The 23,680-nt window shown below is 45.3% G+C and overlaps 2 protein-coding genes across 2 annotated transcripts; one reads left to right on the forward strand and one right to left on the reverse strand.

The window, feature by feature from the left end:
* Positions 1-216: 216 nt before the first annotated feature.
* On the forward strand, positions 217-12,472 carry Bag1 (BAG cochaperone 1). The gene is made up of 8 exons (XM_055618622.1): positions 217-711; positions 2,050-2,178; positions 4,967-5,049; positions 6,189-6,245; positions 6,876-6,989; positions 8,950-9,057; positions 10,946-11,008; positions 11,476-12,472. The coding sequence occupies exons 1-8, from the start codon at positions 639-641 to the stop codon at positions 11,563-11,565; spliced, it is 717 nt and encodes a 238-aa protein (XP_055474597.1). The 5' UTR covers positions 217-638; the 3' UTR covers positions 11,566-12,472.
* A 3,650-nt stretch (positions 12,473-16,122) lies between these two features.
* On the reverse strand, positions 16,123-22,702 carry Spink4 (serine peptidase inhibitor Kazal type 4). The gene is made up of 4 exons (XM_055618623.1): positions 22,579-22,702; positions 19,498-19,538; positions 17,790-17,902; positions 16,123-16,257 (listed from the first exon to the last, which is right to left on the reverse strand). Exons 1-4 carry the CDS (start codon positions 22,646-22,648, stop codon positions 16,212-16,214), a joined length of 270 nt encoding a protein of 89 aa, XP_055474598.1. The 5' UTR covers positions 22,649-22,702; the 3' UTR covers positions 16,123-16,211.
* Between the last annotated feature and the right edge of the window lie 978 nt (positions 22,703-23,680).

A 23,680-nucleotide genomic window follows, 5' to 3' on the forward strand; every position in this document is an offset into this window, starting at 1 on the left:
GGAGAGGTGGAAAGACTTCTGGGGGCGGGGCTTAGGGAGGGCTAGGGCGGTGCCTTGGCGGGGTGGGTGGGGCCTACTGGCTGGGCGTATGGGGCGGGGCCTGAGGCGGGGGTCGGTTCTGAGGGCGTGGCGAGCAGATGGGGCGGAACCGGTGAGTAGTAGGGCGGGGTTGCAGGCCTGCGCGCTCAGCAGCCACTGCTGGGCGGTGAACAAACGCGGGCCTGGCGGATCGCAGCGGCGCGCGAAGACCGCGAGGCGACCCGGAGCCGCTGGGACTCCGGCTGCGCGCCCCTCGGCCCGGCCGGGTGCCGCGCCAGTCGGAGCCCCGGGCCGAGCGCGGCTTGCCTCCCTCTCAGCGTTCATCTGTCTGCAGTGCAGCCAGCGGGCATGACCGATCCACCAGGGGCGCCGCCGCCGGCGCTTGCGGGCCGCGGTTGAAGAAGAAAGTCCGGCCCCACTCTACTCAAAGCGAGTACGTGGCTCACAGCAGGGAGTTAACCAAAGGTAAGAAAGCGATCCGCAGCAAGAAAGTGACCGGGGCCAAGGAGGAGACCCAGCTGGAGGAGGTGACCACGATCGAGGAGGCAACCCAGACTGAGGAGGTGACCGTGGCCGAAGAGGTGACCCAGACCGAGGTCATGGCCCAGAAGGAGGAAATGGTCCAGACGGAGGAAATGGAAACAGCCGGACTCAGCGTGACCATCACCCACAGTGAGCGCCAGGGTGGTCTCCGCAGGTCGGGTTCGGCCACGTGTAGTCCCGGGGGAAGGAAGCACGGGTTCTTGGCTATATCCATGGGGATGTTTTTATGCCTGACGCTGGTGTCAGGACATCTTTCTGTGTGGCAGGTCTGTTTTTTCCCTGGACTTTGTTGGCTCCTCTATTCGGAAGCATAGTTGAGAGTGTTCCGCTAGTAATTGTGGGTCTTTGTGTCAGGCTTGTATTTGGCGGTCCTGTATGTAGGACTTCTGAGGTTCTGGACATCCACCCGCGTCGTGAGTCCGAACTTGGTGCGTGGTTGGGCTGGTCATTACTTATTGAGTACTTTCTGTGTTGGATGTCATCGAACCGCAGGTACAGTGGGCTCTGAGTCCGAAAATTATTTTCTGGACCCCTGCTGAAATTAACACAGAACTAGCACTGGAAAGTACACGAGAAAGCTGAATCCACGAGATTTCCTTAGAATTAGGAGAGACTAATATACTTTGCCATCTTGGAACTGTGATTCTGTGTCCGGAAGATTTAAAAGGACCTTGAGATGGATCTCTCTCTCCCTCTCCCTCCGATTTCTGGTCTATGAGGCACGGATAGGAACTAGGACTCATTTTGACCCTGGATAGGTTGGGAAAGCAGTCTAATAAGCTGGACTTGCACTCCACCTACATAGTAAAGAATTGGCACCTGTGTTCAAGCAAAACAAAGCCTCCTCGTAGTTTGATTAGATTCATTCATTTGTCTTTACTAAGCATTAACTATGGTGTCCTTAGGTGTGCCCAGTAAGAAAGACTTGGAGGAGGAAAGCAGTCCGTTGCTGGTGACTTCATGGGTTACAAGACCAGTGCCATAGAGACATAGAGACACAGGGCTGTGTGGCCACAGTAGGCAGGGTGGCTTGTGATGGAAAACTGTGGACTTTGGAATCAGTTGGATCTAACGCCAAATTGACAGTTGAAGGTTTCTCCAAGCAAGTCTTAATTAGACTGATAGCTGCTCTATGGTGTTGTCCTGGGGTTTTAAGATAATATATGGAACAAGTCTTATATAGCTTATTATGTATAATTGCTTAAAATGTCAGCTGTCATTAAAATGGTCTTTTTATTTTAGAGGAGACAGATCCTTGAGAAGGTCGTCAAAGGCAAGCTTTGTAATAAGCAGCATATGAACTGTGCCTTGGATCTAGTGTGAGCTGGGGATAGGGCTCAGAAGTAGAGCACTGGCCCAGCAAGCCCCAGGCACTGTGTTCAGCTCAGCTCCCTAGGAATGTATCTGCTTATATTCTGGCTTATGTGGAAGAGTCACCTTAACTGAATGTTTTCTTTTTCTCTGCAGGCAATGAGAGGTATGACCTTCTTGTTACCCCACAGCAAGGTAATAGTGAACCAATTGTCCAAGACCTGGCTCAGCTTGTTGAAGAGGCCATAGGGGTTCCGCTGCCTTTTCAGAAGCTCATATTTAAGGGTAGGTGTTTTTCATTCATCTTTGAGTACTTATGGCTAAAGGACAGATTTCATTTTATTTATTTATTATTATTTTTTTCAATATAGAATTTCTCTGTGTAGCCCTGGCTGTCCTGGAACTCACTCTGTAGACCAAGCTGGCCTGGAACTCAGATTGCTGCCTGCCTCTGTCTCCTAAGCTCTGGGATTAAAGGTGTGTGCCACCACTGCCCAGCAAGGACATATTTTAAACAGCTTAGTCTTACCTAATGGTGACTTTCAGTTTTCTATGTGTGTGTGTTGGGTGGGGGGTTACTTGCTTACATGTCTGTATACTATGTATATGCAGTGCCCAGGAAGTCTGGGAGAGGATGTTAAACATCTGTGGAGCTAAGTTACAGAGGGTTGTTAGCCACCATTTGGGTGCTGGGACTTGAACTCTGTTTCTCTGCAAGAGCAAGAAATGCTCAACCACTGAGCCATTTCTTTAGTCCTCAGGGTACTCTTTTACTCACTCACTCACTCACTCACCAGATATTTGTTAAGGACCTTTTCTATACTAGATTTTGCAAACATCTGGGTGAGTATCAGATTTGAAGTGACATGATGATGGAGATGTCAACTTTTTTGGGGAAACAATGGATAGTCTTCTCTGGCTAGGCTATATATCCTTACTCCATTATATGTTCATTTGGTACTCCTTACTACTTCTGCATGATTGTATTGAAGTTACTGTTAAGTTGCCTAGTATCTGATTTCTGTTAGTATGACAACAGAGATGCTGCTTTTGCTGTTTTTCCACCATGCTGGTTAGAGAGGTTCTCAGCAAACTGGCTGTGACCCTGGACAGAGCATTGGATGATGCTGATGATGCTGATTTCTGAGTCACTAGCACCTCCCTACCCCTATCCTTTGTCTTCCCATTCCCATAGGAACCCATTATTTTTGGTAGGGCCAGATTTATATCATTAGGTTTCAGTCATTGTAAATAATTTATTAATGAACATTATAGCAGTGGTAGAGCTTTTGGCTATAGGAATAGGAAGCATTTTTATTTATATTTCATATTATAGATATTTGCTTTTTTTTTTTTCTGAGTAGGAGAGTGGTAGCTTCTTATAGCCCAAGCCATCTTGAAACTGGCTATGTAATATGCACCATGTCTTATTTTTTTATTTTTTTAAAAAATATTTAATTTTGAATGATAAAGACAAAAGAAATTTATCTGTCAAAGTTAAATATGGCAACACACACCTGGAAACAAACCAGCTCCATGCCAACCTGGGTAGTATGGTCAGACCCTGTCAGAGAGGAGGGAGTGAGAGACAGGAGGCAAAGGAGACGGGAGGAGAAAGGAAAGAAAAGAAGACCAAGTCTTAAAATAGAAAGCCTGAAAAAGGAAATGTTCCATGGATAAAGCTTTTTTTTTTTAAAGTGGTGTTCTTGATCTATAGAACATGCTTGGCAAGTTATCACTAACCCTATCCTCAGCCCATGTATTTTACACTTCACTTTGTATTATATCGAGTTCACCAACATTCATTGAAGTATCCCCAGAAAAAAAGAGCTTTCATGACTATAAAATCTTTTATTATACAGAAATTATCTCTTGGAGCTATAGAAATAGCATCTGCATTCATATGCACACACACACACACAATTAAAAATAAAATAAAATCTTAAAACCTTTAGGAACTAGAGAGGTAGTTCTGCAGTTAAAAGTACTGACTCTTCTTCCAAAGGACCAGGTTCAATTCCCAGTACCCACACAGAGGCTCTACACTGGTCAGTAACTCCAGTTCCAGGGGATGTGACCCCTGCTAGCACCAGGCTCACACATGACACACAAGTGTACATCCAGGCAAACTACCTATACACATAAAAAAATAATAATAAAAAGTTTTCAAAAGAAATTTATCTATTATATGAATTATATTATTCCTTTGTCTCTTAATATTAGTTTTAGTAACTATTATTTAAGTACGTTTCCAATTGTTTGTTTAGGATAAATATCTTGAAATAACATTATCAGATAAAGCTTCCAAAAAAATTTTAATTTATCCTTTTTTTTTCTTTTTTCTTGTTTGGTTTGGTTTTTTGAGACAGGGTTTCTTTGTGTAGCCTTGGCTGGAACTCATTCTGTAGACAAGGCTAGCCTTGAACTCAGAGCTTCACCTGCCTCTGCTTTTCAAGTGCTGGGGTTAAAGTCAAATTTATCCTTTTCTTGTTAGCAAACATGAAGTGTTTTATTTGTTTGTTTGGTTTTGTTAGTTTTTGAAACAGGGTCTTATATGTAGTTTGTGCTGGCCTGGAACTTGGGTCTTGGTCTACAGACCATTCTTGGCTTGAACTCACAGAGGTCTGCATGTCTCTGCCTCTTGAGTCCTCAGAATAGGTGTGCATCACCATGCCCAGTTTTCTCAGTTGTTTGGAAGAGCAGCCACTGCTGTTAACCATTGAGCTATATCTCCAGCCTCCTTTTTAAAATTAGATTTGCATTTCTGTTTTTAAATAATACTTTTATTAGTTTTGTGAAAATTTTGCACTTTCTATTTGAGCATATTAATTTCCTTGCTTGCATCTCCCCTGCTCCTTCATTTGAGTTCAATTTGTGTTGCCCAAATATTCTTGGGTGCAGGCCTGCCCTGGACTGAGGTGGACCCCTGATAGGTCACACCCTTAAAGGAAGTTGACTCTTTTCCACAGCTGGGGGTAGGGCTTGAATCCCACCTCTTTCTCTTGTATATTGGCAGAGTCTATTTTCAGTGTTGTACAGATGTTAAAATTTGATGTGCATTTGTTTTTTTCAGGAAAATCTTTGAAAGACATGGAGACACCATTGTCAGCACTTGGAATACAAAATGGTTGCCGGGTCATGTTAATTGGAGAAAAGGTGAATTGCTTTTTCCATCAAAATTCTTGAGAACTGAATGGCTAAAGTCTTTGATACATGTTTCTGTATAGAAGGCCAAGTTTGTTACCCTGTTCAGCATTGGTGACATGCCTCCTTAAATGAAGCCTGATGACATCACCCAGTTTAGTTGTTCCATTATTTGTGGCATTTCTATTCTGTTGATTAGACTTTTGCTCTTGAACTGAGGAACCACTGTGTTTCCGCAATGATGCAGCTTTTGTATTTGTTGACTCTGTTTAGCTAAAATGTGCCAGAACTAGGCTTTCCTTAGAATTCTCAAGAGAACCTTTGGTAAAGCTGTAGATACCACAAGTGAGTACCCTTGGTCAAGTTTCTGGAGCCTGCCTTCCTGTAACTGCTTCTTTTACTAAAATCTATAAGAAGAAACCCAACTTTGAGTAGAAAGATTCAAACTTAATAACTGAGGGGGAAAGAGAAGGAGTTAGTTGGTGACAGGTGAGGGCTGTGGCCCCTGAGGTGATGGACACTGTGCCCAGCCCTGCATTGTGACACAGTGGCATTACTGAACTTCAAAAGGTTTCTTAGTGATGTGGCTGAGTATATTGAAGACAAGGATGAGCTAAATGGGAGAAATGAAAGTCTAATCTTGATTTGGAGCCTCCAGGAGACTGGGCTTGAGATTTGGCCACAAAGAAGAATGAACAGTTTAGGGGAGTGTAACAAAGCCGGAAGCTGCTGGCCCTGGATGCCAGCTGTGGGAGAGAAAGGATACTGATGTCTGGCTGAAGCTTTTGAGAACAGCATGGCAGCAGGCAGTACCCATGGTCTCAGTTTGCAGAAACTGTGGTAGTTTCGGTTAAAACTGGTTAGGATCAGGAGCCACATCTAAATTATAGTCTGTCCCTCCCCTTTGGACATTGGGACTTTAGGTCCCATTACTACAAAAAGCTCCATTTTCATTATAAAACAGTTTTTACCTCTTAGGGTTGTGGCAGGGCTTAACAATAGCTTAGGTAACATGGTGAGCATAGTCCCTGGCATATGAGGAGCATTCAATAAATTATTGTCACCATCATATTAAATAGTAGAGTTCAACATTTCCATTTGAAAGGATATAGTCATAAACCAAACATGGTGACACATGCCTGTAATTCTAGCCTGGGGAAGATACAGGCAGCTGGATCCGGAGTTCAAGACCATCCTCCCATTTCATAGTAAGTAGGAGGCCACCCTGTGCTATTTAAGACACTGCCTGGAAAAAGAAAAGATTTGTCATACTGCTGAGCGTGGTAGTGCATCATTTGTAATCCCAGCACTTAGGAAGCTGAGGTGGGAGGAAAGACTTATCCTATTTTATGTGTATGACTATTTTGCCTGCATTTCTGTGTGTGTCCTATGTTTATGACTGATGCCCATGGAGGCTATAAGAGGGGCTGGACTCTGTGGAACTGAATCACAAAAGATTGTGAGCCACTGTATGGGTCCTGGAAACTGAACCCAGGTCCTCTGGAAGAGCACTGAATTCTCTCTAGTCCTTGCTTACACTGTTGGAGTTGGGGTTAGCCCAAGGCTAAGGCTGAATTTGATGCTTGGATTGGCTCCATTCTCTGTGCATACATCGTTAAGATTCTCACCAGATGTTTGCCTCACAGCCTCCATCGCCCTGGACTAGACTTTGTAGATAGGAAACTTTATAGTCTAACCCTTTACCATACTTTCCAAGAAGTATCAGAGTTAGTTCAGTCTTGTGGGTGAGTGGTTTAGCCCAGTTGTGGTCTGATTTTCTTCTGACAGACTTCTGTTCTTCTTTGTGATTACTGACCTCATTTTATTCTTTATGTTAGAGCAATCCAGAGGAAGAGGTTGAGTTAAAGAAGCTGAATGATTTGGAGGTATCTGTAGAGAAGACAGCTAACCACCTGGAAGAGTTGAATAAAGAGCTTTCTGGCATCCAGCAGGTGACATCTCTGTTCTGTAGATACAGTGCTATGGTGTTGTTGCCTGGTTGGCTTAAAAAAAAAGAAAAAAAAAAAGATTTCTTTTTAAAATTTTATATATATGTATATATATGTATGTATGTATGTATGTATGTATGTATGTATTTTTGTATGTGTGCATGTCCACATGCACATGTGCGTCTGTGTGAGAGTAAGTGCTTATGTGTGCTGGTGGGACTAGAGGAGGGAGACCAGAAGTCTCAGATTCCCCTAGAGCTGGAGTTACATGAGGTTGTGAGCCTCTATGTGGATTCTGGGAATAGAACTCAGATCATCTAGAAGAGCACTACACATTCTATATACGCCTGCATGCCAGCAGAGGGTGTCCGATCCCAGGATGATTGTGAGCCACTATGTGGTTTCTGGGAATTGAACTCAGGACCTCTGGAAGAGCAGACTGGAAGTGCCCTTAGCTACATCTTCCAGGCCTGTTTTGTGTTTTTGATTATAAAATTATTTATGATACTTACCTAAAAGTTTTAAATGTACCTATAGATTCAAACTGAGGCCTATCACATCCTAAACTCTGTCCTTTTACTGTTGCTTCTTGTGTGCACATATTAACTTGTGATCCAGAGATTCTATTACTCTGAAAAATGTTTTACCTCTATCATATTAAATTTTAATATGATGTACATTTGGTAAATTTTTTTATTGACTAAAATTAACATTTTCCTGTGTCATTGAAAGTGAGCATATTTTATTGCATATGAATATATCGTGGTTTACCTAACCTAGTCTCTATTCTCTATTGTTTTACCTAATTATTTTTTCTGTATGTGTGATGCTTCTTTTGGTGCCCTTAGACCTTAAGTCTTTTTTGAGCAGTTGTGATTATTCTTGATGGGATTGAATTTGGATTTTTGAGTGATATTTGAACTTCTTGCTGTATGTTGTCAAATATGCGTTTGTTACTCTGGCTTGATAATCCCTTTTCAGAAAGTCCTGCTTTTCAGCTCAGTTGCCAGCTAACTGATGATTAGGCAGAGAGATGTGAATAAACAGCAAGTGGTGTAAAGAGCCTAAGCGCTGCTTGAAGCAGTGTGGCTTGCACACCTATAATACCAGCCCTTCTGAGATGGGGAGAGGGGAGTCAGGAGTTCAAGGGGAGCATTGACTATGCAGTGGAGACCAGCTTGTACTTCACAAGATCTGTCTCAAAACAGGACTAAAATGAATACTGCCATCCTCTGTTATCATTTGTATCTGTCTGTGCCATGAGTTACTTGAGCATCTACACATCTTCCCCTTCAGAGAGCAGTGAGACATGGATAGTTTAAGTAACTTGTCCTGCTGGGACGCATGGCAGCATGCAGGCAGACATTGTATTGGGGAGGAAGCTGAGGGCTCTACACCTGGATCCACCAGTAGCATATAGAGGAACACACTGGGCTTTTGAAACCCTGAGCTTTTGAAACCCCCAGTGACATGTTTCCTCCAACAAGGCCACACCTCGTGATTCCTTTCAAGTATTGCCACTCCATAATGACCAAGCATCCAAATATATGTGCCTGTGGGGGTCATTCCTATTCAAACCACCACACAGAGAATGTTTGACAAAGTCACCCCATGCCAACCTTTGATGTCCACATGCTGTATACATGCCATTGTGCTAGCATTTAAGTGTGTGTTCTTAATGTCTGTCTAATGTACAAGTATACACTTGTGTTGAAGGCTATACATTGTTAGGCCTCAGGAGACATTCAGAGCACCAGTGGCCTGTGTGAGAAAGAACAGTCTGCAGCCTGTAGAATTCTTAGACTGGCCAAGGCCACATTTTTAAATTTCCCAAGGGATGAAGGTCTGAGATTCTGCCTGGCTTATTAGATCAATGGTGAACTCTGGGTCGCTTCTCCAGTCTATGGCATGGTTTTCCATGAGTCTCAAGAAACACTTGCATTGGTCCCTTATTCCTTCACAGGGTTTTCTGGCTAAGGAATTGCAAGCAGAAGCTCTCTGCAAACTTGATAGGAAAGTAAAGGCTACAATTGAGCAATTCATGAAGATCTTAGAGGAGATTGACACAATGGTAAGTAAATATTCAGATACTAGTCTTTAATGACAGTATTTCAGTCCATTCTATCATCTTGTACTTCTGTTATCTGGGAAAATCTGTTACTTGGGGGTGTCAGGCATCTACCTGTGTGCCAGGTACTATATATCATAGTTAACCTTAACTGTCAACTCAGCACAGCCTAGCGGTACCTAAGAAGTGCATCTCAATTGAGGGAATTTTACTGATCTGGGTGGTATATGGGCACGTGGGGACGAGGTTGTTTTGGTAATTGATATAGCCCATTATGGGCTGCATCCTTCCTGGGCTTTGTAAGAAAGCTAACTTTGAGCTGGAGAGATGATCAGTGGTTAAAAGTACTGGTTACTTTTCCAGAGAACCTAGGTTTGATTTGCAGAACCCACACAGTGGCTCACAACCATTGTAACTCTAGTTCTAGGAGATCCAGTATCTTCTTCTAGCCTCAAGTACCAGGTGTGCATGTGGTGTACGTATACACCCATGAAATAAACCTTAAAAAGAAAGCAAGCTAAGCGTGGGCCAGAGTGAGCCAGCAAGCAGTGTTCCTCCATGGCTTCTGCTTTATCCTGCCCTGACTTCATTGATAATGGACCATGAGCTGGAAGTATAAGCCAGATAAACCCTTTCCTCTTTTAACTGATCAGAGTGTTTTTCCACAGCAGCAGGGAGGAAATAGGATAGCATGCTAGGTTCTGGGTGAATATATGGATTTTCTGATCTGCAGGCATTTACAGGGCTTTTGTAATATATTTGATGAGTGTGTGCGTGTGTGTGGTCATGGACCTGGAGCCCAAGAAGTTTATGATCTTGTGGTTAAGGTTTTCCTAAGGCTTGGGTGGCTGGTGATGTTGCTGAGCTAGTGTCTGTTACAGATTCAGCCACATACAGATCCTGGGAGGCTGTGAAGCTTTGACCCAGGTTTCTTTAACAGATGATTGTTGTAGTAAATAAAAAAATAAAATGAGTGTTGGGCTATATAATGTTTATCATTTGTCTTAAGATTATGATGGCGGTATTATTTAACTCACTATCACAAATAATAAGATGCAGACACCTGTTAGATTTTATAATTGCCTTATTTCCCTTGGGCTGGGCAGATAGTTCACCTACGCTGGCTCAATATCCTCACCATCTATCTCCGAGCCCCATCCAATGCCATCCACCTTCACCATTCCTATCTGGACTCTCTTTCATCCATAATCCCAAGATACTTGCTTGTATCCTTCATCTGGGCCTCTTCACACCATTATTGGAGTCCTTCCTCCAGGCCCCATGTGGGTCCTTCTCCAGCCTAACCCATTGTGGTGTCTTCCTCTCTTCCTGTGATTCTCTCTTGAACCCAGAAGTCTGGGAATCTTATCCACGCCTACCCCATTCTGCCCTGCCCAGGTATAGGCTATTTAATCAACCAATCAGGTATGTATTAGGCAGGTTTACGAAACAAAGATAGGTATAACCAGATCTTGAGCGCCAGATCTGATCTGATCAGAGGTTGCATCAGACCAACCTCCAACAGATGATAGTAAGCGGGTCTCTACCTGGTACTTCACTCTTGAGACTGAATGTCTCTGCTGTTCTGGCAGAGGGATTTAAAAAAACCAAAACAACAGAAGGTACTTTCCCTGGCATAGTAGTATCCATACATAGGAAACAAAGAAAACCCAAAATCTGTGTTCCAGACATCGCAACCAAGGGAGGGAGCCATCTTAGGAATAAGAGCCATAAGAGGACTCACACAGAATGCAGACCTAGAGAACTGTACCTGAAAACGCTCATCCCACTCTTATTGCTGACCTGTTTGGTGTATTGTATGCAATTCCAGTGTTTCATGTCATTGTCACTGCTGGTGTCAGTTGTCTGGTGTCAACTGTTTCTTCCATAGGTCCTACCAGAAAATTTTAAAGACAGCAGGCTAAAAAGGAAGAATTTGGTGAAAAAGGTTCAGGTGAGTTATGTGGCAGTACATAACAAGCTATAATATATTAGTGTATTGGTATGTATGTTTATCTGTTCGAACCAGGGGTAGTGTAGAACTGTGATAAGAGGGTGGTCTGTTATTGTTTATTAGCATGAACCCAAGAAGGGCATTCTTGTCCTCTTTTTACCTCATTTAATCAGTTTGGGCACATTCTTTGGAGAGCAGGTAGGGCTGGCAAAGTTCCGGTAAGGGCCAGTGGTGTGTTCTGTGCCCCGTTTTGAAAGGTTGTTGGGCTAGAGCATAGTCAGAAACCATGGCCCTTTGTTTCACTATTCTTTACTCCTGTTCCCTTTGTAGTCCAGTCTGCGAGCCCATGTCCATCCATGTACAGTCTATTTAGAGTCTAATCTACAGTTCCCTCAGGATGGCTAAGTAAAGCACCTTTTACGGGCAATGGGTGGCCCTGAATTTCACTGCCTCTGTCTGTCTTGTAGGTGCTCCTAGCAGAGTGCGACACAGTGGAGCAATACATCTGCCAAGAGACAGAACGGCTGCAGTCTACGAACTTGGCCCTTGCTGAATGAAGTGTGGTAGAGAGTGTGTGTGCTGGCCTGAGGGCAGCTTCATAGCCCTGCTCACTCTGAAACAGAAGTTGCTTGTTTCTCTAGGGTGGCCAGAGGCAACTGGTCAAATGTCAATTTCGCTATTCCTCCATCAGTTCTCAATGAAAAAGTACTGTCTTTTTCAACCTCAAATAGACTTCCTGTTTTCTCATTGTGGATGTGTGGTTGTGCTGTCCCTCAGCTGCCTTTGCAGGAGAGGCTGCCCTGCCCATGTGTTACCAGCTCTTGTCACCCAGTTGCTTTCTGAGCTGGGAAGAACTCTAGTTTATCTGGAGCTAGTTCCAGGTTTGTAGGACACTCTCTTCTTCAAATTCATGAACTTGTGACCTCAGTTTGTAGAGGTAAGAGCAGGAGATTGCGTCCAGATGGGAATGTTGGATACAGATTTGGTACCTTGACAATCCGCAGACTACCTTGCTGTTTTGCTGTGACCTGATTCTAGAACATCTGACTGCATTGATTTTTTAAAGACCTTGTCTTTATCCTCCACTGCCCCTCCTCATTCTCCACTGCCCCTCCACATCCTCCACTGCTTCTCCCCATCCTTCACTGCTTCTCCCCATCCTTCACTGCCCCTCCTCATCCTCCACTGCCCCTCCTCATCCTCCACTGCCCCTCCTCATCCTCCACTGCTTCTCCACATCTTCCACTGTCCCTCCCCATCCTCCACTGCCCCTCCTCATCCTCCATTGCCCCTCCCTGACCTCCACTGTCCCTCCTTATCCTCCACTGCTTCTCCACATCCTCCACTGCTTCTCCCCATTCACTATGTAGCTCTGTCTGTTCTGACATTCACCATGTAGACCTGAGATCTATCTGCCTCTGCTTCTCACGTGCCAAGTACTGGGATTAAAGACAAGCACCACTATGCCTGGTTTCAAGGTGCTTTTTTTTTTTTCCTCTCTCCAGTTTTTTTTTTTTTTTCTTTCTTTGAGACAGGGTTTCTCTATGTAGCCCTGGCTATCCTGGAACTTACTCTGTAGACCAGGCTGGCCTGGAACTCAGAGATCCATCTGCCTCTGCCTCCTAAGTGTTGGGATTAAAGATGTGTGCCATCACCGCCCAGCTTCAAGGTGCAATTCCAAGTTGGGCCCTGTAGTTGGATGAATGACCTTGCCCCCAAACATATCTCCAGAATGTTCAGAACCCAATGTCAAGTGAGTCTCTGCCTGAAAGCAGTTCAGAACTGTGGCTTAGGAAGGCCAAGATGGTAGTTTGAGTGTATAAGGGAGAAACCAGATGACAGCTTCTGTTAACCATACCCTCTGAGCTCTGGTCCCTTCTGAGGCTCTGCCTGTTGATTTTGTTGACTTCCGCTTCCACTGTTTTATTTTTATATTTTTTACATTATATATTTTTATCTTGTGTATATGAGTGTTTTGCCTGTGCGTATGCATGTGCATGCAGTGCCCTTGGAGGTCAGAAAAGGTTGGCAGATCTTGGAAATGGAGCTAGACACAGTTGCTAGCTGTCATGTGGGTGCTGCCTCCTCCCTATCCTCCACAGAGCCAGCGGTACTTGTACTGCAAAGCCATCTCTCCAGCCCCTCCACTGCTTTTAAAGTCAGTTTGTGTGCTGTTATCAAGTACAAGAGTATTTGGAATGTACATACTCTCTCTCTTTCCACAATGCATGTGTCCCTCCTTTGGACAGAGTTGCTGTACATCCTAGGCTGGTCTTGAACTTGTCTTCCTTTGCCTCCTGAATTCTTGAATTTTAGGTGTACACAACTGTATATAGTGTTTATTTCTTGTTTATATGAGAAAGAAAAGACTTATGGCTTGCCAGCATTTACGTTTGATGAAGCTGAGAGTGATTCTGTCTCTTTTAAGTTAGTCAGTTGCTGTCAGCTCATTTTTTAGCACATTACTCAGGAGACAGACTCTCAACAGGCCACTCTGAGGCTTATAACCAAGAGGGATTCACTGAAGTCCCAGTGATTTAGAACTGAGTAGATAAGACATCAGACCTGGTGGTAGAGGCAAACAGGTAGACAGGCCCCACGTCCAACTTTACTGGAGCAGTTCACTGTCTGTGTCATGTGGCAGTCATTTGGCCGTGTTACTGTGGGATTTGAGGAGATAGCTTAGTTGGTGAAGGGTTTACCACACAAGGAAGAGGATCTGAGTCTCATTTCAAAGCTCATGTTTTTTGTTTTGTTGTTTTGTTTTTTAAAGCTGGCAGTAGTGGCACATGTTTGTAATCCTAGCACTGGGAAAATAGACAGGCTCACTGGGGCTCACTGGCCAGCTAGTCTCTGTTTAAAAAAGAATAAACAGTGTGGATGGCTAGTGAGTAACAAAGTCTGAGGTTTTCTCTGGCACTGCACACACAGAAAACTCAGCTACTCAGCACAAAGCACTGGTTTTTGTATATCTCAGTGATCTGATCCTCACATAATAAAGAGGGAGAGGACAGGGAGAAGGTGACAAAGCTGGGCACTTTGTGTCAGAATTCTGTGTGTGTGTGTGTGTGTGTGTGTGTGTGTGTGTGTAATTTGTAGTATGTATATGGAAGTTTTGGTTGCATGCATGTCTGTGCTCCATGTGTGTGCTTGTTGGCTGCAGAGGCCAGAAGGGGACATAGATCCCCTGAGACTGGAGTTATAGACAGTTGTGAGCTGCCATGTGAGTTTTGGGAATTGAACTTGGGTCCTCTGCATGAGCACCCAGTGCTCTTAACTTCCAAGCCATCTCTAGCTAGCTGGCGCTCTCTCTCTCTCTCTCTCTCTCTCTCTCTCTCTCTCTCGTAGTGCTGGGAATCAAACCCAGGGCCTTAGACATACCAGGCAAGCTTGCTAACATCCTCCACACATGCTGTTAATTTCTGCTTTCTTCCAAATTGGCATGGAGTCATACACACTTGTTCTGTTCTTTAAGATATATTTTTGTAAAATGTGTGTGACACACACACTCATGATAGCCACAGAGGCCAGAGGTGCTGGTAGCAGTGGTTGTGATTTGCCTGCCGTGAGTGCTGGGAACCGAACTCGCGTTCTCTTACAAGAGCAATATACTCTCAACTGCAGAACAACCATCTCCAGCCCCTTGAAGGTTAGTGTTGTCAACTTGACAATGTAGAAACCTGGGAAGGTTTGACTAAATTAGGTTGGCCTGTGTATAAGACTGAGTATGTTAATAAGTCTTGAGTATGTTAACTGAGGTGGGAAGACAGATCAGATCCACTGTGGGCAACACCAGACCCTAGGCAGAGGATTCTGAACTGTATGAAGACTGAGCACTAGCATGTATGCATTCAGTCTCATGTATGCAGTGTGACCAACTTGGAACTAAAGAGCCAAATAAACCCCTTTTCCTTAGTTGCCTTTGTTGGGATATTTATCATAGCAACAGGATACAAAACTAAGACAATTGGTCTCTACCTCTCTCCAGTTCATTCTCAGAGCACCCTAAGTGATGTAAAATATGTGAGAGTTCTATTTAGAGACCTCCAGTGGCTCCAGTGCCCCTTAGGATAAAGACCCTACAGTCCCTGCCAGACATGGTAACTTACATGTATAATCCTAGCGCCAGAGAGGCTGACTCAGGAGGATTGTCATAAGTTCAAGGGTACCCTTACCACACTGTGAGATCCTGTCTCAACACCTGTCACACCCTTCAGAAGAAAAGATAAGAGTCCCTTTCTCTGTCTTCTCTCACGTTATTCTGGCCCCTCAGCCATTCTAGTCTCTCAGGTTCCCAGATTCATGGTGTTTCCTACTGCTCTGGGGGTCTTTGCACCTCCTGCTGTCTCTGTGGACAGCCTCACACCAACTTTCCTCTACTCCTTTGTTAGGTGACTTCTGTTCATCTTAGGACATCATCAGATTTCCACAGAGAAATCCCACCTCTCTGAGACTCTGTTCAGGCCCAGCTGGTGTGAGCCAGTCACAGTGGATATGTCAGCAGGGCAGGTATGCTGGTCATCCTGCTGTGCTAGGAGCTGACCTGAGACTGGACCTGAGATCTAGGGCTCTCCAGATGATCTGTGTAGGGAAGCACTCACATTGCCCAGTTGTGAATGTTTATTAATACACACCTAGTCCACAGCACTCAGGAGGCTTGGGCAGGAGGCTTCAGAGTTTAAAGCCAGCGTGGGCTTTTGTGTCTCAACCAAAAAAAAAAAAAAATTGTTTGATATTATAAGAAGTAGTTGAGTTGTACGGTGCACACTGCCTGAATGCCAGCTGCACCCTGTCAAGCACGTGTACGTGCATGTGCCTCCAAGTGCTGGTCAGCTCCGGAGAAATCCGTGCATGGATTCAGGGCCATTTCACCTCCCACATGGCATCAGGATGCTCCTCTCACTTAGGTTCTTGGTCTGAGGTAGGTGGAGCACTGGGTGGTGCCCTGGGGTCAGTCTGCCCTCAAGAAGATAGAAGATGACTGGAGCCCTAACCTGGGACGTGTAATAAGGTTGGGGTCTGCCAGGGCAGCTGGGTAACATTCAGCTGGGAAGCTGATTGCATACTTTCGGCCGTCTCCCCAGAGTTCCCAAAGACTGGTCCACATCACCAGCTGGGGCTGCATGTTTTATTTCATATCATAGCCTCTGGAGCATCAGTGTTCTTCAGCAGGAAGTTTCATGGCTTGAGTGCACCTCTGAGCTCAGCATTTGCCATCCTTTATGATCTGGATGTCTTTTCTGGTTTTCCTAGAATCAGAGAAGACAAGGATGAGGCCATTAACTGTAGGAACTGTAAGAGGTGATTAAAAAATGAGGTCCTGTCCAGGTAGAGTCCGTGCTGATCCCCACCTTGAACTATGCTGATGCAGATTCAGGGATCTGTTAGCACACACTTTAGAAGCTGACCCTCTTAGACATGCTCTGAGAACTTCCAGCTTCCTGGGGTCTCAGCTACCACTGTTTGCTGACAGCCACCAAACCTCTGTTCTGTACTTGCACCTATAGCATGGCCTCACTAAAATATATCAGAGGCCAAACTGTCCATAAACATCATTGCATCCCAAAGCTGTCCTTAGAGCCCCCATCTTACCACTGGCCATCCCAGGCCATAAGTAGCATGTACTAGGGCTGGAACCACAGGGCTGGGATCCCTTATTCAGGAGTCTGGGCAAAGAATTTTAATGTCAAGGCCTTCCTGAGCTTTATAAAATGAGTTCAAGGCCTGTTTAAGAATGAAGGGTGCAGGTGTAGCTGAATGGTAGAGTGCTTGCCTAGCTTATGGGAGGTTCAATCCCTAGTACTGAAACCAAACCAAGCCAGGAATTCAAGATCAATCTGGGCAATATAGCAAGACCCTGTTTCAGAAAGAGTAGAGAAAGGGAAGGGAGGGAGGGCAGTTGTTCTTTATCCTCTCTCCTCTCACCCTCCAATCACAGACTGAGGATGTCAGTTCTGCCCCCAAATGTCTCCTTACCATAAGCTTTGATCATGACCAGAGCCAGGACCCTATTGATTTACATTTCTTCCAGTGCAGACTTTCACATCTGCCTAAAGAGCTTGGCATTAGCCAAAGATCTCTATCTCCCTGATCTCACTAGGCTCTCAGTCTGATAATTTGACTGGTGAGGATACTGAGACCAAGGTTGTGGTCTAGCCCCTGCTTGTCTCATTTATCATTTCTTTCCCCACTTCACATTCTGCTATATCCAACTTCCTCCTCTTCCTTAAACTAACTTAAACTAACTTTCCTTTAGAGACCTTTTCAAATTCCCTTGTTCCTGGAATTACAATTCTTCCTTTTCTCTAGCTGATTTCTGCTTATGTTGCAGGGATGAGCATGGGTTTTACCTCCTCTAGTCTTCTCTGGCCCTGCTCATTTTCTGCTTCTGTGTAACTCCCTCTGAATCTTGAGGGGGCTGACTGTTGCCTTGGCCTCCCTTTCTTAGCCTATTCCCAGAGACTAGAGAGGCTCTCAGGTAGTAGCCGTAGTTGGCTAGAGGAATGAAAGATCAGATGTGAGTGTCTAGTCAGGGACAGAACAAGGAAAATAACAGGGTTTCTGCAGCCTCCACCCAGTCAGTTTCTGGCTTTTGACCTGGATCCCTGTGCTTTCTTTGAGTTACATTTAGCTCATTCTGTTAGACAAATGCCTGCGGACTCTTCTTTGGCTAAGTCAGTGTGTGTGAAGGAAGATGAGGTCAGGCCCTGCTCCTTTCAGACTTGCATGACCCAGAGAGGGGGGCCACCCAAAGAAGTTGGACGGGGGGGGGGGGACTTACATCCTGGTAATGCAGAGATGACATTCATTTTTATATGTGAGCCCATCAGTGCCACAGATCAGGTTAGGTGCCTGGGAACAGTTTGGAGGATCTGCCATGTGCTCACAGATGGGCTGTGAAAAAAAGAAGTAGTGGATGATTCAGAGGCAGTGCTCAGGGGCCGAGGGTGCTGCTTGGAACAGGAAACCAACCCTTCAGGACTCCATGGTGTGTCTACTTGTGTGTGTGCATGTGGAGCCGATGTCTGTTGAGCTGTGGTGACATCCTGCGTGTGCTCATGTGTGTGGAGGAAGTCTGTGCCCCTCAAAACTTCCAGGGACTGATTCACACACTCATCATTGGATGTATTTAGAAAATCTGCTCTGGGTCCATTTGTGAGCCCAGTGACCAGCCATCCATCATTCCTAGGAAATGTTTCACTTACCAAGGCCAAAATTGTCTTTTTTGTGTGTGCATATGTATGCATGTATGTGTTGGAGGGAGTGGGGAATAATGTATACATATTTCTAGAGGCCATTGAACATCAGATATTGTTCCTTAAGAACCATTCACATTGTTTTTGTTTGTTTTGAGACAGGTCCTCTCATGGCCTGGAACTCACCAGGGAGACCAGGCCAGGTATCCTGCAAGCACTAGGGATGTTTCTGTCTCAGTTTCACAAGTACTAGGGCTATATGAGCACTGGAGGTCAAACTCAGGTCTTCACATTTACAAGGCAAGCAGTTACTGACTGAGCTCTCCCAGCTCTTTATTGCCTTTCAGGACCCTGCAGGAAGGCTGGAGAAATGGTGCAGGTCTCATAGCTTAGTCTCAGACAGAGAGGTTCTCAGGCCGAGGGAGAATTGAGTCAAGACTGGGATTGGAGCCTGGGTCAAGGAGGGGCGAGAGAGGCAGGGCAAGGGTAGCAGTAGAAACCCATGCTCTGCAGCTGGGCATGGCGGCGCACACCTGCAATCCCAGCAGTGGGACAGTGGAAGCAGGAGGGACACAGTTCTTTAACTAGTTATTTAACTAGTTAAAAATCAGCCTCCACCACATGAGACCCTGCTTCAAAAACAAAACAACTAAAGTCTGCATTCTAGTGACCCCAGTTCAGCCACTGAGGCTTTGTAAACTTGGTAAGTTATTTACATTCTCAGAGCCCCAGTTTTCTCCTCAGTGAAAATGGTAGATGACAGTGTTCATCTCACATAGGATTAGCTGAAGCCATACATATAAAATATTCAGTTCTTTGGAACCAAGTCAGACTGGGTTCAAAGGACTAATGAATAGGGAAGATCCTGAGGTGATACTCGGGCCTTGTCTTCGGAGGTGTGAGACCCAAGGTGGAATCAGGCAGCCTGGTGTTTGCCCACTTAAAGTGAAGGGACAAACAATGAGCTGTGCATGGTAGAGGCCAACATGCCCCTCAGTGTGTTGGGGTGTGACCTCTTTGGGGCCTGAAACCTGTGACCTGTCTTGTGCTACACAGCACAGCAGGTGCTGCCACGCTGGGTGAAGAGTTGCCGCTGAGGAAAGGACCTTGGAGACCTGGGTTGCCAGATCCTGAGGGCTTGAGCCCAGGTTTGGAGCTTGAGCCTGCTTAGTCTGGAGGAGGTATCTGAGGAAAATGCAGGTTCAGGAGGCGGCCTTTGGCCAGTTGAAGGTGTCAGCAGAAGGGCAGATATGCTAGAGTGCCTGAGAACTCCCAACAGAGTGATGGCCTTACCATTCTTGAGAAAAGGAGCCTTCCCGCTGACACTTGCAGCTCTGAAAGACAAAATGAGCAAAATAAAGTGCTGTGCTGTCAGCTCTGGCTACCTGGTCAGAATGTGAGAATGCCTCCTGTGGAGCACCTGACCTAGGTGCTGCCAATCTGGACTTCTCAAAGAAAGGGAGATGCAGATGACGGGACTAGCAGACAACTGACATATTGTTGGGTTATATGAATAAAGACAGAAAGTCTGGAATTACTTCTAATTACTAATTACTCTAATTACGCAGAGCCCAGTGGAATTTTTGTGTCCCATCAAATAATAATAATACAAAAAATCAGCTGTTACTGCTGGAGATTTCTCAGAGGTTAAGAGCACTGACTGTTCTTCCAGAGGTCCTGACTTCAATTCCCAGCAACCACATGGTGGCCCCTAATCATTTATAGTGAGATCTGATGTCATCTTCTGGTGTGCAGGTGTACATGCAGGTAGAATACTGTATAAATAATACATATTTTAAAAAATCAGTTAGCTGTATGTCAGACATTGAGAATACATGTCTTTTGGTTCTCTCCATACTCTCACCACTGTATAACAGAAGGAAGAGTGGAGGTAGTGAATGCTGTATCTGCTACCCAGAGTCCAGCACACGTCTGAGGAGTGCTGCCTGTTCACAGCCAGTCGCTTCCTAGGAATTATCCTTGGGGAATGGAGCTGCCTCACCCTACCTTGCCTCCCCTGTCATGGGTCCTGATAGCGGTATGGCTGCAAGACCAGCCCTCATGTCTTTGGAACACGCTGGAGGGGCCACCCAGCTCCAAAGCTTCCTGCAGGGCCAACTGACACATGCATACACTCAGCCAGCTTTCTTGTTCTGGGTGTGTAGCATTTCTACACTTCCCAGCAGCCTTGGCTCTGTTTGCTGGAACACTTAACCGACCTGTGATGGACCCCAGAGAGCTTGAATAACATGGTCGGATAAAGCAGAGCTATGAGTCACACACAGGTTTGCCACCCCAGGCCTGACTCCTGACACACTGTTGTGGCCCTCAAGGTTTGCCTGAGCTGCTTATTGGATGTGAATGAGCAAAGCGGTGTGTCCATGGGCATAGCAGGTGGGCGAGAGAACTTGGGCTGTGTCTAAGGCCCAGGTGGAGGAAGAGAGGCTCTGAAGGTTGGAGAAGGCATGGATGCTTCTAGATGACTCTGAAGGGCTGTCCAGAGTCTGATGGAGAGATGGGCTCTTCCTGCCTTACGTTAGGATCCTGTCAGTGCAAGAGACTGTGGGAAGGTGGACTACATTTCTGTGTGGAACAGAAAGCTGTGTTACCATAAAGAAAGCTGTCTCCAGCACTAGAATCCCACATCTACTGCAAGCTTAGCTGATTTGACCTTTTCTTGGGGATTTTCCAGACAAAGATAAAAAGGCATAGATGAAAACTGCCACCTCTAGTATGCCTTGTCAGCTTGGCAATGGGAGATCAAAATGTAAACCTAAGCTTGTCACCATAATGCTTAAAGTTTTCTCTTATAATGGTCATAACTAGAAATGACCCGGATGTCTTCCCAGAAGAGAACAGATAAGGCATGAAGCATATATACAGTGGAGTACTACACAGCAAGGAAAACAAGCACACGCAAGAGTGTAATCCTCGACCAGCTGCATTCTGTATCTTGAATATTCAAGTATTATGTATATGAACGCTCTGTCTTCATGCACACCAGAAGAAGGAAATAGGCCGCATTACAGATGGTTGTAAGCCACCATATGGTTGCTGGGAATTGAAGTCAGGACCTCTGGCCGAACAGTCAAGTGCTCTTAACTACTGAGGCATCTCTCCAGCCTCCGAGTTCTGCATCTTGATAGAGATTTGGAACATATAAGTTTGTGTGTTGTCACAGCACATCCATAAGTTTTCTGAGCAAAAATACTATGTGTTTCATGGCCTGTAACTATTAGGAAAAAAAATACTTACAAAGGCTGAGTGAGTGGAGGAAGGGACCTATAGTCCTTGCACTTGGGAAGTTGAAGCAGAAAGATCAAAAGTCCAAGATGAGACTGAAGTACACAGCAAAACAAAAAACTTCAAAAATTTAAAAGGCAGAACGTCCCTTCTCTGGTTCCCATCACTGAGTCTCACATGTTTATTAACTCCCAAGACTTTGCTCCCAGTTGCTTCCTTTCCCCCTTCCCCCTTCACCTCTCCTCTCCCTTCCCCTCTTCTCCCCCTCATCTCCTTTCACTTTCCCATGCCCTTTACTCCCTCCATCCACACAGTACCTTAAACATTCCAGACATGCTTCTACCTCAGGGCCTTCATATCGGTTAGTCCTCTCCATGATGGGGAACTTTCTTGTCCAACCTTCACTCCCTTACCTTTTTCAAGCGTTCCTCAAACCTGAACCTCTCTAAGAGACCTCCCCTGATTTAAAACTGCAGCTGCCTCTGAACCCCAATCTCCTAGTGCCATACTTCCCTTAGCCTTTATTGTGTACTTACATTGTACTCATTGTCTATCCCCTCCCCTATCCACCAAGTTTAAGATCTGCTGGGACAGTGCTTTTTGTTTGTGTTGGTCCCTAATATGTTAAAGGGCCAGTAAAGTCCCAGACAGTAACTGTGAGACTGTTGAGGTGCTCCAGGCTTGCCTGAGGAATCCCATCTCTGCTGTATGTGTCTAGCCACCCGAGGGCCCCCACCATATGTTCGGATGGCTTCCATTCTTTACCTTGTCAAGGCAGAACAGGACCATGAGGGCCCAGGCCAAGTCTCTCTTAGCACTTGACACCCCATAGTCAACCTGAGGCTTGACTGCTCCCTCTGTCTCCTCAGCCTCCAGTCCACAATGCCCAATGCAGCTTCAAATTGAAACAGCATTCTACTTCACAATTCCAAGGATGAGGACTTGGCAGTTCTGGTCCAGAGTCAGGACTGAACCCATTTCTTTTTTCCCACTATTCTAGAATGAATGCAGAAGAAAGAACTATGCAGAAAGCACGGTCTCACAGGAAACTGTAGGCCTTGCCTTGCCCCGACCCCTACAAGTTTACCTACTAAGATCAAGCTTCTGAGAATTCAAGTTCTATCCACTCACCCCTGTCCATGGCAAGGAAGGAAACCAAGGTCAGGGTGACCAACCACAGATGCATAGCCATGCTGCTCATGAGCTGGTGTGAACTCACCCACTGTGGTCTGGGCACAGAGTGAGGCTGGTGCCTATTTATTGTGCCAATCTACATCCTTATCTTATCTTTGGCCAGTTGGCAGCCAGAGTGTCACCCCAAGTTAATCTCTTCATCCTGACACCTGGAAAAGGCTTGCTCAAGGAATGATGCAGACTTTATGGTGCTGGGGCTGGGGCCAGGGACAGAGCTAGGGCTAGCAGGTGTTCAGAGAGAGCAAAGGTTTTTTGGATGGTTTGCAAAGTTGACTCCATTTATTGATTAAGGAGAGAAGTGGGAGAGAGTGGAAGCAGGGAGAAACACAAAATAGATGGCAGAGATAGAGGAAGAGAATCACGGTGCCTTTGTCAGGGCTGCCTCTGCCAAATCCATGATTCAAAAAAGCTGCTTTCCTTATTTGGAACTCAGTTGAGTGTTTCTTTGGTTTTAGTGCTGAGGACTGAGTTTCGTGAGGGCTGGGCAAATGCTTTTCTGCTGGTACATCCCCAACCCCCTTTTTACTCTTTGAGACAGGCTCCTGCTTAGTTGCTTAGTCAGGCCTCTTATTGGCTCTGTAGGGCAGGTAAGCCTTGAACTTGAACTTTCTGCTTCATCCTTCTGAGCAGTACAACCAGGCCTGCCCAACTGGGCCTCAGTTTACCAACACATGAAACAAAGATGACTGTTCTGGCTCTGCTTCCATCCTGGGGCGGCATCGAGCGCGGTGGTGATACCAGGCAGGAAAGCATTTTGCCAAATGTGGAATGAAGTACTGATTTTACAACCTTTTTAAAGCATTTTTTTCAGAGTCACTTATTTTTGTTTTTATGTGTTTGAATGTTTTTCCTGCATGTATGTGTGTGTACCATGTATATGCTTGGTGCCTTCAGAGGCCAGAAGTGGATGTTGGATACCCTGGAGTTATGGATGGTTGTAAAGCACTGTGTGGGGGCTGGAAACCAAACCCAGGTCCTCTGCAAGAGCAGCAAGTACTCTTAAACAGGGATCCACCTCTCCAGTCCCTAAAACTTACTT

Source organism: Psammomys obesus, unplaced genomic scaffold, assembly GCF_907164565.1.
Source record: "Psammomys obesus unplaced genomic scaffold, mPsaObe1.curated_primary_1811, whole genome shotgun sequence".
Taxonomy (NCBI): domain Eukaryota; kingdom Metazoa; phylum Chordata; class Mammalia; order Rodentia; family Muridae; genus Psammomys; species Psammomys obesus.

Coding starts and splice junctions, on each gene's coding strand:
- Bag1 (XM_055618622.1), top strand. CDS start 639: ATGGCCCAGAAGGAGGAAATGGTCCAGACGGAGGAAATGGAAACAGCC. Junction 5,050..6,188: donor TCATGTTAATTGGAGAAAAG/GTGAATTGCTTT, acceptor CTGTAATTCTAG/CCTGGGGAAGATACAGGCAG. Junction 6,990..8,949: donor AGCTTTCTGGCATCCAGCAG/GTGACATCTCTG, acceptor ATTCCTTCACAG/GGTTTTCTGGCTAAGGAATT.
- Spink4 (XM_055618623.1), bottom strand. CDS start 22,648: ATGAGCAGCATGGCTATGCATCTGTGGTTGGTCACCCTGACCTTGGTT. Junction 19,539..22,578: donor CTTCCTTGCCATGGACAGGG/GTGAGTGGATAG, acceptor TTTGTCTTTCAG/AGCTGCAAGTGTCAGCGGGA. Junction 17,903..19,497: donor GGCTCCTTTTCTCAAGAATG/GTAAGGCCATCA, acceptor TTTTTTTCACAG/CCCATCTGTGAGCACATGGC.